Source organism: Ruditapes philippinarum, unplaced genomic scaffold (assembly GCF_026571515.1).
Source record: "Ruditapes philippinarum isolate M1 unplaced genomic scaffold, ASM2657151v2 ctg4096_1_1_1_1, whole genome shotgun sequence".
Lineage (NCBI taxonomy): Eukaryota > Metazoa > Mollusca > Bivalvia > Venerida > Veneridae > Ruditapes > Ruditapes philippinarum.
Window position 1 is genome coordinate 140,414 of NW_026856301.1, and position 20,382 is coordinate 160,795.

The following is a 20,382-nucleotide window of genomic DNA, read 5'->3' on the forward strand; positions in this document are numbered from 1 at the left end:
AAAGGTCTCTGGTTCGATTCCATACCAGCACCGCGTAATTATTTTTTTTTTAATTTATTTACAAGAATTAATTTGAAATCGCTTGAAATGTCCATCAATTCAATGCCATTTCATATTACATTAAAATTTAAAGTATAATCCTACGTCTATAAACACAACAGTGATTGACATAACAGATTACTTTCATACTAATGAGGAAAACTATTTAAAATGATAGTTTAAAGCCTCACTTAAAAAAGATAAAGGTACGATACGAAGAAAATGATAAAAGAGTGAGCTTGAGTTCAGTCAGAATGTTAGCCACTTTCAGAGCATGTTCCGTCATCTTAGGCAGCCTAGGAAATATCTGTCTACAATGCCAGCATTTTCACCTCGACCGGGCTAGTTTGGATTGCTGAACATTCTCAAGAAAAGATAAACCGCAAACAAAACATGCTTGTAGACCGGCACAAAATATAAAAATTCTGATCTGAGATTGAGTTTGATTTGATTTTTTTCGAGAATAAACTTATCGTTGTGTTCGATCCATCTAAAGCTGATTCAAATCCTCGACATGTGGGTTACTAAACGTATACAGATGTATTTCATCACCAAGGGGCTCTTTGGCAAAAAATTGTGGTCGACAATTTATAATACGGGCTAAGATAACTTCAATTTCATCGTATTAGCTTGTACATCACAGCAAATCTTTTCCTATGAGATAGATAGCTAGTCACAAAATTACGTACATAACGTTAATATTGACAAAATAACAGTTGTTAACATGAATTCAGATAATGCGACATTTTACGGTAGTGATGTGATATTTCAGGGAAAATGGGGTGGTATTTGACGTCATCATTGTGGTGTTTTGAGCGGCTTTAGCGCAACATTTAGCGCCAAGTGGAACATTTGGCGTCTTTGCGACAAATAACTGCGTCACAGTCTGCCTTTCAAACCATCACTACATACTAGGAGCTTCTGATATATAAAATTTAATTGCTTTGGATTTTCTTACTAACCCAATAATATATTTAATTATTAAAGGTCAGGAATAAACAGTCCTGTTCATATGTTTAACCGTCTGTACTGGGCGATATAACCTGTTAAAACATCTTTATTTAAAAAAGTCTAGATTTTCTACTTCATAAGAAAGAACGCATTACAGTATTTTTTATTAGATGAACTAAAACTGAAGAAGAAAAAAACAACAACATTTTTTGTATATTTTTTCGTGAGTATATATCTATATGCAATGTACAACTCAATTCCACGGATCCATTATGTTCGAAGTGCTTGTGCAGTCCGGAGGTAATTTAGCGTTCAACCTAAAATAGAAAAAAAGAACAAATGATAATCTTTTTAAAGTAAGTAATCTGCAAGATTCGTTTATATAAGAGAAAGCGTGTTCGTGATTCCCAAAGCATTCAAAAGAGGAAATTGAATTATGGCAATTTTTCGGCTCTTTTCGTCAAACGTCGGCGAAGGTTTACGGAAAGTCTGTAATGAAGTAAAGTAAATCAGCATTTACGCCTTTGATATTTGTTGTCATAGTTCTTCGGTGTTCCCCATAAACTTGGTTCAGCTAAGAAGATTTATATCTTACATTATAGAATTGAAAGTCCCTGTTGGACTGTAAGCCTACAACGGTTAATGGAGCGTACTATTTTTTTTTATCCCAATCAGCGGAAATGATTGTAGTTTGAAGTTGGTTTTAACATTTGAGCCGTGCCATGAGAAAACCAACATAGTGCATTTGCGACCAGCATGTATCCAGACAAGCCTGCGCATCCGCGCAGTCTGGTCAGAACCCATGCCGTTCGCTTACAAACCTTATTACAAGTAGAGAAATTTATAGCGAACAGCATGGATCCTGATCAGACTGCGCAGATGCGCAGGCTGGTCTGGATCCATGCTGGTCGCAAATGTACTATGTTGGTTTTGTCATGGCATGGCCCATATATTTAAGCTCAATTGGGAAACAAGTTTTAGCATCTTATACAATCTGTTTAAAATCAGCTCCGAAATAACGCTATGCATTGTAAGAAATAAGTAGATCTGAACTTTAGTCAGATTTGCAACATATATTAATCACTTTTGAGTCCGCTTCCTGGAACTAACCAATACTGTTGTCATATGAAGAAACATGGCCGTGACCTGATTAGAGCTCGAACCCATTATTTCTGGGTTGAAGAAGGACGCCTTAACAACTAGGCCACCGCTCCCCTTAAAGAGTGCAGTTCTTGAGTTAGTCCCTTAAAATATTAAAATATTGTAATTTAAAGACATAGAAGTAATAACTGATTAAATTAGCGCTAATGATTACCAATTTGATCAACTTATGCTACCAAGCATTTCTGTTCTTAATTTAAATTCTTGTAATATGTGTCGTAAAATATCTTGTGGAAAATTTCTGTAAGTACTTTTGTACCTTTCATTGCAAATAATAAAATATATCAAAGTTTAAAATACTTACTTTTTAAGTATAAGACATTTAGGATTCAATGTGATCTTCTCAGCTGAAATGACGGAAAAATATATTTACTGAATTAGTTTATGTAATCATGATTTCTTAAAATGCAAGCCTAATATTGTGTTTTCACTAATGGAAGGGGAAACCCGCCAGTGCATGCATGATGCTAAAAGTCAATGATGTGTTGGTATACATATTTCATTTTTCAATCTTTGATTACATATACTAACTACATGGTAGCACGGTCACTTCCAACTCATCGTCATTGATGGGTGTATCTAGTCGCACATTAAAACTGCATAGCTGTTTCTTACTAAGCACTACTCACTCAATTACAATAACTCACTGAAAAGTTCTCATTCTTTGAACAAAACCTACCAAACACATCAGTCCAAGAGCATTACATTAAGAGAAGTACTCACACACGAGTACATTCACTAAGAACTTCAACACCATTGAACGTGAACTTCAATCACCGAGTACTATCTCGTTGTGAACATTTCCCATTAAGTACTGCTCACCCTCCCTATACAGTATCAAAACTTAAGAATAACGTAGCAACACATACTATGTGAAAAATATACTGTCTGAAAACTTCTCAAAATGTTACAAATTAATTATATGACTAACTCAGCACTACTCACAATATGAAATATTATTCACTGAACACTAACATAACTACTACCTGAATCACTTCAAGAATTACTTAAACTCCAATACACTTATCAATAAAACTACTCAATGGTCTATTTCGAACTTTCACTGATACATTTCCTTCTAAATAAACATTAACTCTCAAAATAAACATTACTTTCTAAATAAACGTTACTTTGTAAATGAACATAACTCTCTAAATGAACATAACTCACTTGTTGCTACTCACCTTGTGAACATAACTTACTGATTACTTCTTAATCCATGAACATTACATTACACAATAAGCACTTCTCATTGTTTTGTGTGTTTCTAGGTTTTTAGAAACAAACATCTATATAAATGGTGAATACGAAAATGCTTGGTGGCTCTGTTTTTTGCTTATTGTTAAGCAAATTGTTAAACAGTAACGGTTAGATAGTGTTTGACATGCTATAATTAAACTAGATTAAACGACTAGAATCTGAAATACCCTGAATCTGAAACAGATCTAAATTATACAATATTTTCGAACGTGGAATATGTGTGTTAATGTAAAATGAAATACCTTTTACAATAATTTATATCAAAGAATGTGCAAACAAATTAACACGGCGGCGGGAGTTGTTTGACGGTGTTTTACACTATAACCGATCCTCTTGAATGATGACAAATGTATCAAAAGAAAAAAAATCTTTCATCTGATAAACTCTTTATTAGATAATATTACTTTTGCAAAAAGTATTTAACAGTTATGATGTACAACAAATTTGTTAAAAAGCCTTAATTTCTTAACCTCATGATATATGAATACAAGTAAAGGTGAAAACTTTTAGACAATTACAAATGGTTTATGTAAAAGGGATGACAGGTAAATGTGTATGCAAACAACAGATACAAAAAGTGATAAGAAATTAAAGAATGGTTTATGAATGGTTTCATATTTAGTAGAAATTAAAGGATTTGAAGAGAGAACTTGGTAAGATTATTGGAAACCAAAATATGCATTACCTGGTTTGACTGTTGTTGTAGGTTTAGTTGTAGACGATGTAGTAGCTTTAGAAGTTGTTGATGGTTTTGAACTGGCAGCTTCCCTTTTCCGGAAATTAAATGCGCCACGCGTAGCCTTGGTTGTTTTTTGCGTCGTTGTTTTCTGCTCAGTTGTTGTTAATTGTAATTTTTTTCTTGATGGGGAGGTTGATAATTTCGATGCTGTTGGTGATGGACGTGGTGATGATGACGTTCGTAATGTTTTTGTTGCCGATGTTGTTGCTGATGGTTGTTGTCTTTGTGACGGTGATGCTCGTGATGATGGTGAATGTTTCGTGGTTGTTGATGTTGCTGATGAAGTTGAAGAATATGATGCCGGAGCAAAGGTGGAACCTATGTTCTTGCTTTTTACATGAAACAAATTATCAAGCTGCATCAAATTTTCTAATTTATTTTCAAATAAATCCTTGCTAGGAAACTGGCTCCATTGATTGGATTTCTTCTGTTCCACATCATTTAATACTGTGTTGACAGTGCGTTCTTTGGCAGAAAAATCCAACGGTATATTCTTTCCACAGACTTTCAGAATTGTACTTAAAGACCATAATAACACAGGAAATAACATAATTCACGACGAAAATTTAAGCATTCGCTTCCAAAATATTTAATAACAATAATAACAATAATTCCAACCGACTTTGTGAACTATTTTTGTACTAAAATTGTTAATTTCAAATTTATATAGCCTTCAATGTTTCCAGATCGCCTACACTTTTAGTAACAAAGTAAACTGATGCATTATGGGAGAAGGAAAAAAAACACGATTGTGTAAGATTTATTTACGCAAAATGAGTTTTAACCTAAATGTGTAATCGCTTCATCATGATTAAATAGTTGTGTCAGTCTACGCATAAGATCGGCTTTGTTTCTGATTGGTTACTTCATTTATTGTTGTTTTATGTAGATTTACGCATTATTTTATGCTTGATGCGTACTCGTGTACTAGTGAAAAAAGCTTTGCTTATTTATTAAAACGTAAGGCGTGCCTTTGAATGTGGTATATTACTATGAAATCATTTGAACGTGCTTAAGTTACGTGTTTTATAAGTTTTTTTGTTGTTGTTCATTTTGTTGTTGTATTTTTTGCTGTTTAACTCGGTTATGAACATTTTGACTGTAAGGTATACTCAACCTAAGATCTAAGCATTATTTCCGAGTACTGGCGAATGGGATAGTCGTGTGATAAACCGAGCGTGGGTGCTTGTGTCTGATATATTGTTTGAGATACACCTCCGTCAGTTAAGCTGGGAAGTTGCAATACGACCTAAAACCTGTGTCGGCGTGAGTGGTTATTGAGAATGATTTACAATAAACCGGTTGAACTTCCTAAATGGATTTTCCAAGAATGTTTCATTATCATTTGTAGGGGTATCAAGATAAAAATCAAACTAAGCCAGCAGTATGTATGTTTTTAACCATTTTGCCTAAATTGTTATTTTTTGTTCACACACAAAATATGATATGGTATGGGTCTATGGAGACAAATAAGGCATAAGCATCTAGAAATTATAAACATATCGTTAGGGGGCGTCCGAAGATTAATTTACTTCTTTGATAATAAATTGTGGATCTCATCATATAATGGGATGATTGTAAACTATAACTAACGCACATGTGTCTGATTCATGATTGTAAACTGTTGCTCATTTGCATATTACAACCAAGATATTTGCATAACAGCTTGGAAAACTGTGTATTTATTTATATATTTATTTTCTTTGCTATGTCATTACTTAAATAGTCTATTGCAATTGACTATTCGAATTGTAAAAATAGTCCCTGAAGCTTATCGACATAAAAATGAAGTCCCCAAAGCTAATTAATGTATGTGCTGCTTGGCTGCGTGAATTATAGGTAAATATTGCTTCTCATAAGTTGTTAATTTATATATGATAAAGGCGCACTACTTTCATTGCGTCATAATCTAACTTAAAATGAGTTATCTTCCTTCGTTTGGTTGTGTCTTTGCACTGTGGTTTTCTGTTTAATCTTTGAACGAGTAAAAATTAAGAAAAAGAGTATTATTTCACTTCATAACAATTGGTATTTTATTTTTTTCTCTTAAAGCGTTGTTGTTTTGATAAATGTGTTTGATTTACCGGGTGCATATGCGCATGTATATGTGTGTTTCACTCGTGATGATATACACGTTATTCATATGCATATATATTTGTTAATCAAATTGATCTATCGCTTATGATTTTATTTTTTGTATCTAAAGAATTAATCTAATGTTTTATTTAAGTAGGGGTATCTTTTACAGATTCCATCGATGTTTTCAGTTTTGTATGTTTTCAAGATGAAATTAGAAACAAACTAAGGCAGCAAAGTGCTCCCTTAGTGGTTTATGGTCTGATAATTCGTGTTAAATTTTTCAAATTCTATCAATTTTCTTTTATCAAATTAGACATTCATGTCAAATAATATCATTTCCAAAGGTAGGAAAGTATCTATATATAGTGGTGTTCAGCCGACACTGACATTGAAAAATTGCAAGCATTGTTCAGAAATCGGCCCTGACATGCCGCGGGTCTTTTGGGCTATTCATTGATTACCGACATCTGCAGGTAACATACGTTGTCAACTGTAACCATTATCATCAATTATAAATATGACTTCAGCAGTTTTATATTGATAGAATTGTCAGGCCACGTACCGCTGATTAATTAATGTAATATAATTATGATGAATCCAGCGTTATATTGATCAATAAAATGCATTGATTGATTAATCCTGATAAAATGAAGGTGCCCTTTGTTATAAATAACGTCATGATTCAATAACATAGGACAATCATTCGTTCAAAATTGAAATAAGCGTTTCATCAATAATTTATCAATCTAAGTCGTTGAAGCGCTGTACAAAACATGCCTTACTTTGTGCTGGTTAATTGAAGAAAATATTCAATCAGAATTTAAGTAAGGTTTTATTATCGATCATAGATTCTAAATAATATTGATGTATTGTATCTCTTCTGATATTAAAGCAAAAGTCTTTATGAGTATTGTAATACGTTCAAAGATGTCCGATGTCAATCGGAACTCCTCGGTCTTTTCCGTCAAACTTCGGATAAAGACAAATAAGTGGTTCTAGGGTCCATATAGTTCGGATTCCTTTCCGTTACAACTTCATTATTTATTAATTTTTCAATATTACGCACGTTTTCACTTCAATGCAAGGTTAATATGAAGTTCACCACAACATTATGAACACTAAACAAGGCCGTTATGAAAAAAGTATGGCCTTTATGAGGAAACTCGGCTATTATGAGATTGGAGAATTTTTTAATGCGTTCATTTAAGGTCGCCGCCGGAAAGCCCATTTGGGAGACCGTACACTCAAGTCGGGCCATCCTAGAGCGTCCCGCCGAGATATTTCGGATAAAGGCATCCGCGCAGTCTGATCAGGATCCATGCTGTTCGCTTACAGACCCTATAACAATTAAAGAAACTGATAGCGAACAGCATCGATCCTGATCAGACTGCGCGGATGCGCAGGCTGATCTGGATCCATGCTGGTCGCAAACCCACTATGTTGGTTTTGTCGTGATGCGGCTCATATAATAGATAGCCACTGTTTGAGGCCCATAACTCATACACGGATTTTGACATAACTATGCCCTTTTTGAACTTAGTAAATTTCACATGCTAAAATTGTCCCATCTTTATTGATATAAACACTTGTGTATCCGCTTCGATCTGATCTGTACGCTTTTATGATGCTCGAAGTGTTTTTGGAATCTAAAACTATTACACGTGTTTTGTAACGTAAACCTTGTGACTCAGCTAAGTGATTTATGGCCATCATAGATTTCTAGGATGCAAGATGATAGGTAAAAAAGCCGCAAAACAAACAACTTTTCAGTATGTGGACACTTCGCTATAAACTGTTGCATTAAACATATGTGGTGAATACGAGAAGACTTACACCCCTTAAAGTAATATGATAAAAATTAAGCTTTTATAGAGCCAAACCAGCAAGTACGTCTGTGAAGACTAATCACCACATATCTTAAATGGACTTGTTCGTCTTTCAAGCTGGACAAAACAATTTATCATTTATAGGGACTTATTCATTACATGTACTGACTGAATAGTAATCATAAGGCACGATCGCACGGGTTAATTCTGTATTCGGCAGCAGGGTTTATTGTTTTATACTAGTATATTCAAATCCAAAACACCGCAGGTTGAAAATTATTTATTATCACACGAGGAAAAACAACAGTCTACAAAAAAGAGCATATATAAACCGGAATAAAATTGCTGAAAACCAATGAATAATGTTTTTGCTTTACCTATTTCCATTGTTTTTTATGAAGCAGTATTTCTATGAATTATACTACATGTATATGTCTAATTTGTTTGTGTACAATACAGTATGAATAAATGGTCATCTTAAAAAAATCTCAATAAAGTAAACATGGATGTGATCAATATGATCAAATTGAAAGAACTTTCTTGGTAAAACATGAAAATAAAATATATAATAATGTTTATAACGAATGGCATATCAGTTATATCTAAATTAATGAACTCTTTTTAAACATATTCACTTTTTAAAATATAAAATCCACTTAAAAGAATAAAATATACCTATAAATGAAATATTGAGAAACATTGATGAAATAAAATGTCTTTTTTTAGTATTTTCATTTTCCGTATTTTTACTGTTAAAATTTATTTTTCATAGTATCCGTATTTTCACCGGACTTCTTTCTTCTAAATTCAGCCAATACACAAACTTTAAAGGCAAGTCTTTCAAATTGTAATGTCGGAAAGAAAACGTATACAATAAACAAACAATTTGATGTCTTTTCTATAAACACAGGATATATTTTCATCTCTAGGTTTGAAAATTATCATATTTTATACCGCTCGATGAAAATATATCCTGTATTTATAGGGAGAAAAACACTTATATATTCTCTATATAATTTAAAATAACCAGACAAGAAACAAATCCGAATACCACTCAAAATACAATACTAAAAAAGTATTCATGGATATTTGAGCCGCGTCATGACAAAACCAACATAATGGGTTTGCGACCAGCATGAATCCAGACCAGCCTGTGCCTCCGCGCAGTCTGATCAGGATCCATGCTGTTCGCTTACCAACCCTTTTACAAGTAGACTGCGCGGATGCGCAGGCTGGTCTGGATCCATGCTGGTCGCAAACCCATTATGTTGGTTTTGTCATGACGCGGCTCATTTAATGATATATAACATACACATATTTAACTATGAAACAAGTGCGTCTCTGACGTCATTGTCGAATGTGTAAAATATTGAAGCGCATATAAAACATGCAATGGAAAGCAAACAAAAGCACACACGCCTTATCACTCTTACTCTCAAACACGTGTCTACAATATATAAAATTAACTCAGATCATTTTAGAGTATTCGTCCCATGTAAAAGAATTGCTTGTTTACAAAAATGGGGTAAAAGGCTATATGAATTCTTAGTTTCTGATGATTATACGTCTCACCTGCATCATATGTAAATTTAGTTCACAGGTATTAAAATGTAACCAGTATTCAAACCATGTGATCATCAAAAATATATTATAATTTAATCAAATCTTGCCAATTTAGTCTCATATTTATTTAATTCCGGGTCCTAAACTTGCATATATTATCCATATTGTACCCCAAGAAGTAAATTTACATCCAATGTTGATCTTAAGAGTTTACCTTGAATTTACGTATTTTCTATTTTAACTTGACTAAGAGAAATAAACTGGTCATTATTTATTCTATGTACAATAACTTTCTACCGGACAAAAAATAACACAGCTGCAAAACCTTTATTGGACTCGGCAAGATGTATTCTCTTCCAAAAGAATACTGTATTGTACTCATGAATAATAATAACTTGTATCATACTAGTTCAAACTTTATCTTACTGACACCACACGCGTATCAAATCACACTCTTTCACACTCTTATTATATTTATATCATATTCACACTCGCATCATTCTCTATAACACTTTTATCACGCTAATATTAGACTCTTATCACACTCTTTCACACTTTTATCAAACTAATGTCACACTTGCTTCACACTAACATCACCTTCGACTTTGACTCGAATCACCCTCACGTCACATCGTAAGTGCAGTCATATCCTACTTGTATTATTCACACTTTTAACAAATTCAAGATACATTCAAAAGACAATGATTCTAAAACAAAGAGATGGTGTATGTCGTTCAGTAAAAATAATTTCTCAGCATTTTAAAATAAGTCGGTGGCCTCAATTAGTGTTAACAGAAAATTAATAATTAAAACAACTGTCATGTGATAGTAGACTGCATTTTAATATGTAGTTATTGTTACTAGACCAAAATAAGCAAACTTACTTAGTGAATTTCATCCCATCAAATTACATGTACACATAATTATGGTAAACATAACCGAGTAAAAAGGCAAGCAAAAAATTCTAGAGATCTGTTGCAATCAATGAGAACAACAATATTATATGAAAATTTCTGACTCGGTTTCGTCAGTAGAAATTTTCCTTTTTAAACTCATTGATCTAAACAATTAAAGCAAAGTATTAATGAAAGAATAAATGAACGAATAACTAATTGATAAAGAATTTGAATTGCATTTGTTAACATATGAGCCATGTCACGACAAAACCAACATAATGGGTTTGCGACCAGCATGGATCCAGACCAGCCTGCGCATCCGTACATTCTGATCAGGATCCATGCTGTTCGCTTACAAACCCTATAGCAAGTAGAGAAACTGATAGCGAACAGCATGGATTCTGATCAGACTGCGCGGATGCTGGTCAAGATCCATGCTGGTCGCAAACCCATTATGTTGGTTTTGTCGTCGTGGCGCGGCTCATATAATATTTTTATATTCCAAGAATGGATTAACTTAATTTGTGTATTGTCATGGCTGATGTTCAGCAGTATATGTTTAGGTCAAAATATAAATATTCTGTTCGGTTCTTTGAAATATGAAATAAATATTTTAAGGCATAAATTGACTGTAAAGAATGTTTCAAGGTTCACATGGCCTTTCCCATCCAGTCCAGTAACCAGAGAACGCCTGCGGCTAAACTTATGATTCCAGCAATTATAGTGATAGCAAACGCTCCTGAAAACTCCGCATAAATACCTTCAGCCTCTGCCCCATATATTATAATGCCAACGATGATAAACCCACCTGTAAAACAGAAAAAAAAAAAGAATTATCCTTTCTTTTTACAAATAATCAGCATGGCCTGTCATTTGTGTCTTAATCTTAGTGTGAATATGAGTTAAAGGCAAATTTCTATAACAAAGGGTCATGATACCAATACAATTCACCAAAACATGTTCCGCTTAAATAAGCTTCAACAATTGTTATGATAAATAACAAAGGAAATGACGAAAGACAGGGTCAGAAACCCAGTTTGAGGCTCCAGTTAGAACTTTGCACAGGCCTATTTAGAGCATTTAAGTTACTTCATTATACTATTATAAGAAATAAATTCATAAGTGATGGCTTGACCGAGTGGTAAACGAGTCGGACTAGTATTCTAAGGATTGCAGACCGCGTGGGTTAACACCGCGACAGAGGCAAAACGTTGTTGTTTTCACGTGCAGAAAACTTTGCACTCATTGCTCAGTACTCGTTTGTTCTAGTGTTTCTAAAAGCGCCACCCGGGAATCGAACTCAGGTCGTCCGATTCATAGTCCAACGCTTTTACCTCTTTAGCTAACCAGACGGCGATTTTTATAACTTTTATGTCCTATCAAAAAGGTTATATACATGTATCTAAAATAATAGAATGTATATAAATGAACCATTAAAAAGCCTAAAGAATACCACCGGGATGTCCGTGTTTTCGGAATACTTACATGCGCAGAAACAAAGAATCCAGCAGATGAGCTTGAGAATTTTCATGTCACTCTTGATGAAGAGAACAATGATACTTAGAATAAGCGCCCCAACTACCAAGAAGAATCCGATTAGTTCAAACGCTTGTGTGGCAGCCCAGTAGTCTGAAAATGGAGAAAAAATAAGTCTGATTTAACAGTTCTGCATGCTAAAAAAGGTATTTATTTTGTTTGGTGTGTGGGTTTTTTTTTTATTTTATTTTTTTAATTTTATACATTTTTATCGAATTCTAGAAATAATGTTGACCGCCAAACAGCCTGGTACCTGGCACGAGGATAAGGCACTCGGCGTCTGGTCGAGTACTAAGCTGTTGAAAGCCGTGATATAACTTATATTGCAACTTATATTGGAAAGATATCGATGTCCATTGATTTCGTAAAAATGATGAATAGTTTTTACATGTATATTGTTATAACACTAGGTATTAAGGTAACATTAATAAATTTCATCATCATCATTATTATTATTATTATTATTATTATTATTATTATTATTATTATCATTACGACAATAAGATTACTACACAAATGTACACAAAACTGAAACATAAAGGTTGATTAAATCTGATACATATGATATAATAGAAATTTGAGACTGAAACATTCCTATTTTTAGTAAGGGCCATCTTATTCAAACAATTTATTTATTGAAATTTAACAACAGCTTCAGTGTCATCATTTTGAATGTTATGATCGTGTGAGTTGGAACTACTTTCTAGCCGGTTTGTCATCAGAAGTCATCATTTTACCAGGCAATTATGAAAACATAAATACAAAGATGCAATATGACCAGAATAGAATGATCTTGATGTTACCGTATTGGCATCGAAAGGCTGTCAGCTGTGTTACTACATGTATATATAGTGACATGGATGTTAATTTTTAACATGATGTATTGATTCAGCGTTTAAACAAATACAAGTGAGAATTACGATTGTGTCAATCTTACATCTTCACCGATGCGTAAAAATCACCGCATGATTAATGCTGTTCGCCTTATTGATTTTCATTTACACTTTCTATGATTGCTGCGCCGTTTTCTTGTATAATCTACCGTCATGACAATGGCACTGCTTCAGCGGCTTCAAGTGCAACACAAATTAACGATCGAAGGTAATATCTTATATATAGCATGACACCCGGGTCTCTTAGAAAGACCCTGGTGACATTCACGCGATGTTGCGCAGGTAAATTTTTAATTAATATACAACCAGGTCACGGAAACATGGTCCCTATCACAGTTAGCTAAATTATCATTATGAGGAATCAGTAAAGATATAAAATATTCAGCTCGTTTCCATGAAGTTTTTCAACAACAAACGTATGTTATATTGTTTAGTACTAAGTCGTTACACATGAGATGGCTTGTTTGTGATAATATTTAATGAGATCCTTGCATCAGCAAGGGATGTTTTTGCTAGTATTCCTTTTAAAGTGGATTGGCCTACAATAAGTCACATTTTCCATAAGTATTTAAATTATTGATAAAAAAAATTAGAAAAAAACAACAAAAAAAAAAACAACAATAAAAAAAACCCAGAAAAAAACAACAATGGAAATGTATCATTTGGATATTCTTATAAAATGCTGCTTGAAAAATTTTTTGATAAAGCTGTATGTGATTTAGACTGATCATTTATCTGAAGAAAAATAATATTTTGTTCTAGAACACTTTATTTTCTGCTATATAAATAAATGTGTTGTCGGATTATGTATTTCACATTTGCCAACAACTTCCATGTATAATACCCTGCGGTCGGGTCTGGAGACCGCAGGGTATTGGTACGCGTTTAACTTTTGAGGCATGGAGGAGCACGTGACCAGTTTTCGGTACATGGAGGAGCATGTGATCTGTAAACCGTACACGATTGGTTAATTGACTTTTTCGAAAACCTGGCTAAATACCGTTTCTCGGTACGTTACGGAATTACCTCTAGGGAATTAGTCAGAATTAAACCTAATTAAGAACAAAAACCTATTACGTGATATTTCTAATTTTCTATAATTATTTTACCGTTTAAGGTGGAAAAACTTGAATGATTTATTTGAAAATTATCATTGTTTCTTTAATAAATGTATCTCAAATTTTACAAACAATAAATTGTTTATACTGAAAATCTACAAAATTAAAATATTCGTTGTGGCATCTGCCATAATAAATACAGATGTTTTCTGCGTAAACTTGTGTGTTTACTTTATTCTTTGTTTGCTCGGAATTATTCATAAAATGGTAGGCCTATTTATCATTTTCTTAAAAAGAAATAATTGTTTTATGTTCGACCTTCTCCGGTCTTCAACGGTCACCAGTTTCCAAAGACCTTCTTCTATATTGATCGATTATTGTCAACTATATATCTTTATATCATTAAAAATGTTCCCCGCAGAAAACCATTTTACTTGTTTTTTATAGTGGTATGTTCTTATGTTTAATACTAAATACTATCAAAGTAATTATGCATTGTATTTCGGACCTTCCATTATAAACACAATTCACTTTAATAAATTTTGTTGGGGCTCTTTTATCATATGCATCAAATGTCCAGTCTTAAATCAATATTTTTTTCTTCTAAATATTCTCTCAAAAATAAAAACAAAACAAAACAATAAAAAAATAAAACAATAAAATAAGAATAAAAACAACAAAAAATGATAAAATCATTCATATATTTCCATGAAAATGTTTTGTTAAATAAACGTACTATAAAATTCCAACATTTATTTGACTCTTATTACTTACAGGCACATTATGCCTCAGAAATTAACAATTTTTTTCTACTTTAGATTGGGCAAACATGAGTATGATAATGTTTATATAATGTTTTAAGAGCATGTCTATAGATGCTGATTGCAAAAATAATGTAAAGCTGAATGTGGGATTATTTGTCATAAAGGTAGCAAAATGTAAACAAGGTAGTATTTTGACTTGAGTATTTTGACTTCTACAAAAAATATTAAATTACTATAACTGTACTAAAACAAAAACAGAAGCAAAAGATAGATCAGGTAAATTGCCAATGGAAATCTTTTTGGAAACTAAAACAGGACATCATATACAAAAATCTTTTAAGAAATAGAAATAACAGCATTCCTGAGGCATAATGGGTTTTTAAAAAAGAAGTACAAAAGTAACTGTGATTACTTCATTTAATGGAGATAACATACCAAACCAAAGTCTCATTTTTACTGAGGACGTGACTAGCAACGACAACTTCATGATAAATATACTTTATACTGAATGAAAGATCGGTTTATACTCACCATAAAAATTATTTGAGCCGCGTCACGACAGACAAAACCAACATAATGGGTTTGCGACCAGCATGGATCCAGACCAGCCTGCGCATCCGCGCAGTCTGATCAGGATCCATGCTGTTCGCTTATCAACTCCATTACAAGTGGAGAAACTGACAGCGAACAGCATGGATCCTGATCAGACTGCGCGGCAGCGCAGGCTGGTCTGGATCCAGGCTGGTCGCAAACCCACTATGTTGGTTTTGTCGTGACGCGGCTCATTAATATTTTTGTTAAAATACATATACCTATATTGTGGCAATGTAAACCTTAGACCATATATGAGACAACTTGAACGTTAGTTAATCATTATATTAACCAATAAATTGACAAATATGTGCTTATTAACTTAAGCATCATTGAATTTTGTAAAAGTAACGTAACTAGCGTATTTTTAAATTGTAATGCATTAAATCTAGCATCATTTCAAAAAGTAATGCATTGAATATAGCATTATTTCAAAAAGTAATAAAAAGTAATAAACTGAATGTAGCATTAGTTCAAAAAGTAATGCATTAAATCTATCATTACTTCAAAATGTAATGCAGTAACTTTAGCATCATTTCAAAATATTTTGCATTAAATGTAACATTACTTCAAAAATAAGTGCATTAAGTTTAACATTATTTCAAAAAGTAATGCAATAAATAAGCTTTATTTCGGAAAGTCATGCATTCAATTTAGTATTATTTTATTCACATGTTAAAGGATTAAAGATTTACTCTGAAGTTTAACATATCAAAGTTGACAGTTAAAATCAAGTATTTTCGGCTTCTACTTAAAATTACATTTTGTATAAACTAAAAACAGATTTAAACGTAAGGCGTTAAAAGTTATAATTAGAATATATGTTCATATTAAATGTATGAATTATAGTTTACAGTTGTAGCTTGGCGAATGGTTAAAGTGTCAGGCTAAACTGGCAATCTAAGGACTTAGGATCAATATAGTTTGCACGAATTGCTTAGTTTTCATTGGTTTAAGGTACGATTTCGAGAGCAGAATGTTTCCATAAACTAATAGCTTCCCACATAAAAATGAAATAAAATCTGTAATAAAGTTCCATGCCTCCAGATGAGCCAATATATTTCAAGAAAATCAATCTTGAGAAAAATGTACTAAGAATTTAAGAAATGTAAAATTATTCACAATAAGAAATATGGCAAATGTTATATGCAATTAATAACTGATTTTGCAGTATTAATCACCATATTTTATTGCGTTACTAACGCAGTAAGGTCTATGTTTACATATTATGACCTGTTTTAGGCAATATTCGAAAAATTTAAATGTTGTTTGCAATGTGTGAATTATTTACTTTTCACTTGACAATATTTTACTGTTTAATACATTTTTAAAAATATTCACTAAAGTAGCATGAATCTGGAGGCATGCTGCTTTTAACTAATTATTGTTTTCAAGATTGATATCCGGATACTGTTATATATTAACAGTATTTTGGCACAGGTATTGCATTAAATTAGCATTAAAATAAAGACGGATTGTTACATTAAACATTTCCTTTCATCACCTGAACAAAATATCATGTATTATTAATGCATTATCATTAAAACTTAATTCGCCCCATGTCAGAGACATTTTAATATTAATAATTTTTCATTTTGCTGAACTTTAATCACAACCAATAACAAGTCGAGCACAACTGCATATGTATAATATAAACAAACCTAAAGCACCAATGTGTGCACTGCAAAACCTAAGTGTGAAGATGCAAACATAAGTGTGAAGGTGCTAACGTAAGTGTGAAGGTGCAAACGTAAGTGGAAAGGTGCTAGACTTTGATACTGAAGCTTTTTCTTTAGAATCTAGCACCAAATGCACATATTTTCTTGCACGTTATTTAGGAAAAGAGAACTGCGTGTATCTTAATTAAAATGATACGTGAATTACATATTGCAGGAATGTATCAAAATTACTGTTGAATACTGCAGATGGTTTCCTCATTACTTTATTACACATATACATATGACCTGTGGCATGGATGTTACGTAAATACGCGATATGTATAACATGCGCATGCGATAGTAGTACGTAGGCGTACCCGCGTAAAATATATCGCGTGGCCAAGTTATGGCTACCGCGTGTCACGTTATTCTATCGCATGTACTAGCTATTTCGTGACCACGGCATCTCGGTCAATTCAAGCCTCCATAGTCAATTCAAGCTTCCATAATTGCGTGTTCACGTTATACCTATCATGTGGCAACGTAATTACTTTTGTTGCGTAGTAAATAAAATATTTCCTATACCCCTTTTAACTTATGCCACCGTAGACTTGCCATAAGGGTAGAAAACAACACCACGTGTTTTTATCAAGCAGATTTCACTGGTAAGCCGGATAACGGTGCTTAAGATACAGAAGAAATAACGTAAATCACCGACAGATTTAACCATCTGTGATTTTATTATCAACAAATGGTTTCGACAAATCTATGGTCCGTAACAGCTTCAGAATTTTAGTGCCAATTTAGAAACGAGATAGATTACCCATTAAAGTCGAAATTTGAGAAATAATGAAAATTATATAGGTTTTCATGATCAAATTGAAGAAAACCACCAAATAACATAAGAAAATGCTTTGATAAAAGCTTTCACGGTATTTAAAGTGTTATAACTAAATGAGAAATAAAAACAGGTATACTAATCCATTTCTTCGAGGTGCTTAACTTGCCTACAAAACATCTTAATTAAAATAACATTATACTTAAAAATTAATTTAGGATAAAATGTAAATCTGCCTATAATATAAAATGACTATAGTGCCCAACTCTTTTTTTAAATTTGAATGTTAGAGGAAAATTCTAATGGATATTTACATAAATTTCCTTGGGTCTCATTCATGGGAAACATATTATAAAATTTAAAGAATTATGGCAAAATGCAAAACTTATGTGGCTTTCACATGTTGACTCACTATATGCCCTAGGATGGGCATAATATTACTGAAACTATATATAATAATCGTTATGAACGGAAAACAGTTCGGCATGTCGCTTGGATTCGCTCCAGGAAAGATTCCTACCTATCTTTGAGATACACAGTTTTACGAGGCAGCATTAATATTACCATTCGATATAGACAAATTGTGTGCTTCATAAAACATCGTTCAAAAAGTATTCAAAAGAATAAGCAATTTTTATTTGGAGTATCACGGCCTTGAACACACGACCGTTTGCGCTTTCTCGCAAGAAAGTGTCTGGTTTCGGATCATGTATTGGCACTCTATAAGTTTAAACACACTTATCAAGTGTAGCTCATATTGTTTAAAAAGCATCAAGTAAAATAATTAAAAGAAAATGTGCCTGAAAAAAAATGATTCAAATTCGTTGCACGATTGCGAGCGTTTTTCATTGAAAATGATGATTTGTTATGTTCAATACTGGACCTATATATTTTCAAATGTTCTGTCTCATTCGGTTAAAGGCCTGTCTCATTCGGTTAAAGGCCATCAATGTTTTTTTATATCATTAAAAGGAATATATGTTTGGATACATATGGTACATAAAGGTTTGTTGTGGTCTGAAAATTTAAAGTTACCTGCAACGTTCTTCATCCTGTCGCAGGTTTTCTTGTTCGAACTGGCAATCTCAAAGCATCCTCTAAAAAGTCCACCGTATGCATCATAGCTGTCTTTATCAACAGAGTACCAGTACGGCAAAGCTATTCCTAGTAGTTGTAGAATGAATGCAATTATAAGCAAGACGAATCCTATCTTTGCAAATAAAGAAGCTTCACCGAAACCCATTCTTTACTTAAACCACAAAAAAACTACGTGACTTAAATACTAAGCAAATAAATTGAAAAGATTTAATTCATAAATTGCCCGCCTTAAATCTTTTGAAAACAAACTTTTCCTTTTTAACTGCGTTAACATTCAAGTCCTTCTGCCAACTTCTTTATCACAAAACATATTTGTCGGTATCCAACGATGTGTTTATAGATGTTTACGACATATTATTAGTTGTCAAGAGGGACATGTAAATGATGCGAGGAATTACCTTTTGAGTTGTACTCTCCCCCGCTGAATGGTTAGACTGAACGCTCTAATCGGACGATGAATACTGCTAAGATCAATATTCGTCAATAGTTTTTTCTTCGCTGTTGTAATAAACCACGCAATTTATTAGATATCAAAAATAGACATGCCTTTTCAACATCTTATTTTCTATTAAATGAACTTATTCGTTTATTAAAACTTGACTTTTGATTTGGTTCAGGTATTAATTTCATTTCATTTATTTTCAATCCAATATAATTTATACATGTATATATTTTTTTTAAAAGGAGGAAAGAATTGTCAAAGCTCTCATGTCCCTATTTTGGAAATCGATGTATCAATATACATGTATATAATCAACTAATCAAATCAACCAATGTATAATATCAATATTAATTATATATTGAAATTGAGCTGCAACAGTCTATAATTTAGCATATGTTTGTTTAATATATTTTGATAATATTTCAATATATAATTTTACTTGATTATAAAACACAAATTAACTTCGTTATGTCTTGAAGTAAAACCGGATTTATTAAAACATTTAGATATATTATTTTAGACTGTTTAAACATCGCTTTACATTTGTGGTGAATGATATATATCAATTTGCTGAATTTGCAGAATGGATAAACTCTGCTTTGTATTTTTGTACAATTTATTCAATTTTTTTAGGGATTTTAAGTTTAAACAAGATATCGTTAATCAAAGTGACGCTGTTAATATAAAATATCTTATAATTTATATTGATGAGAAGAAATGAAAGCATTAAAGAAATTGTTGAATAACTAAATCTGTACGTATTCAAAAGGCCTAGAGAAAATTCTTTGTATGAAACATCAGAATAGTCCTCGTTATAAAATACCTGCTTGGTGTATGCTGTTTAAACTTAAGTACAAAAAAGTCATGTAAAATACTTTGATATATAAAAGACCATTCGGATGGCACTCCTATCAAGTAATTTAAAATAAGTTTATATTGCTTTGAAGTTATCTACATTGAGTTTTTTCCGTTACTCATTTAAACTAAGGT

General features: G+C 32.5%; 2 protein-coding genes across 2 annotated transcripts; both read right to left on the minus strand.

Moving 5' to 3' along the window:
* Positions 1-1,140: 1,140 nt before the first annotated feature.
* On the minus strand, positions 1,141-4,948 carry LOC132746141 (spore coat protein SP96-like). The gene is made up of 3 exons (XM_060735218.1): positions 4,097-4,948; positions 2,456-2,498; positions 1,141-1,307 (listed from the first exon to the last, which is right to left on the minus strand). Exons 1-3 carry the CDS (start codon positions 4,698-4,700, stop codon positions 1,244-1,246), a joined length of 711 nt encoding a protein of 236 aa, XP_060591201.1. The 5' UTR covers positions 4,701-4,948; the 3' UTR covers positions 1,141-1,243.
* A 3,372-nt stretch (positions 4,949-8,320) lies between these two features.
* On the minus strand, positions 8,321-19,360 carry LOC132746149 (uncharacterized). Its single transcript, XM_060735226.1, has 3 exons — positions 18,888-19,360; positions 12,000-12,143; positions 8,321-11,322 (listed from the first exon to the last, which is right to left on the minus strand). Exons 1-3 carry the CDS (start codon positions 19,093-19,095, stop codon positions 11,165-11,167), a joined length of 510 nt encoding a protein of 169 aa, XP_060591209.1. The 5' UTR covers positions 19,096-19,360; the 3' UTR covers positions 8,321-11,164.
* Positions 19,361-20,382: the final 1,022 nt, after the last annotated feature.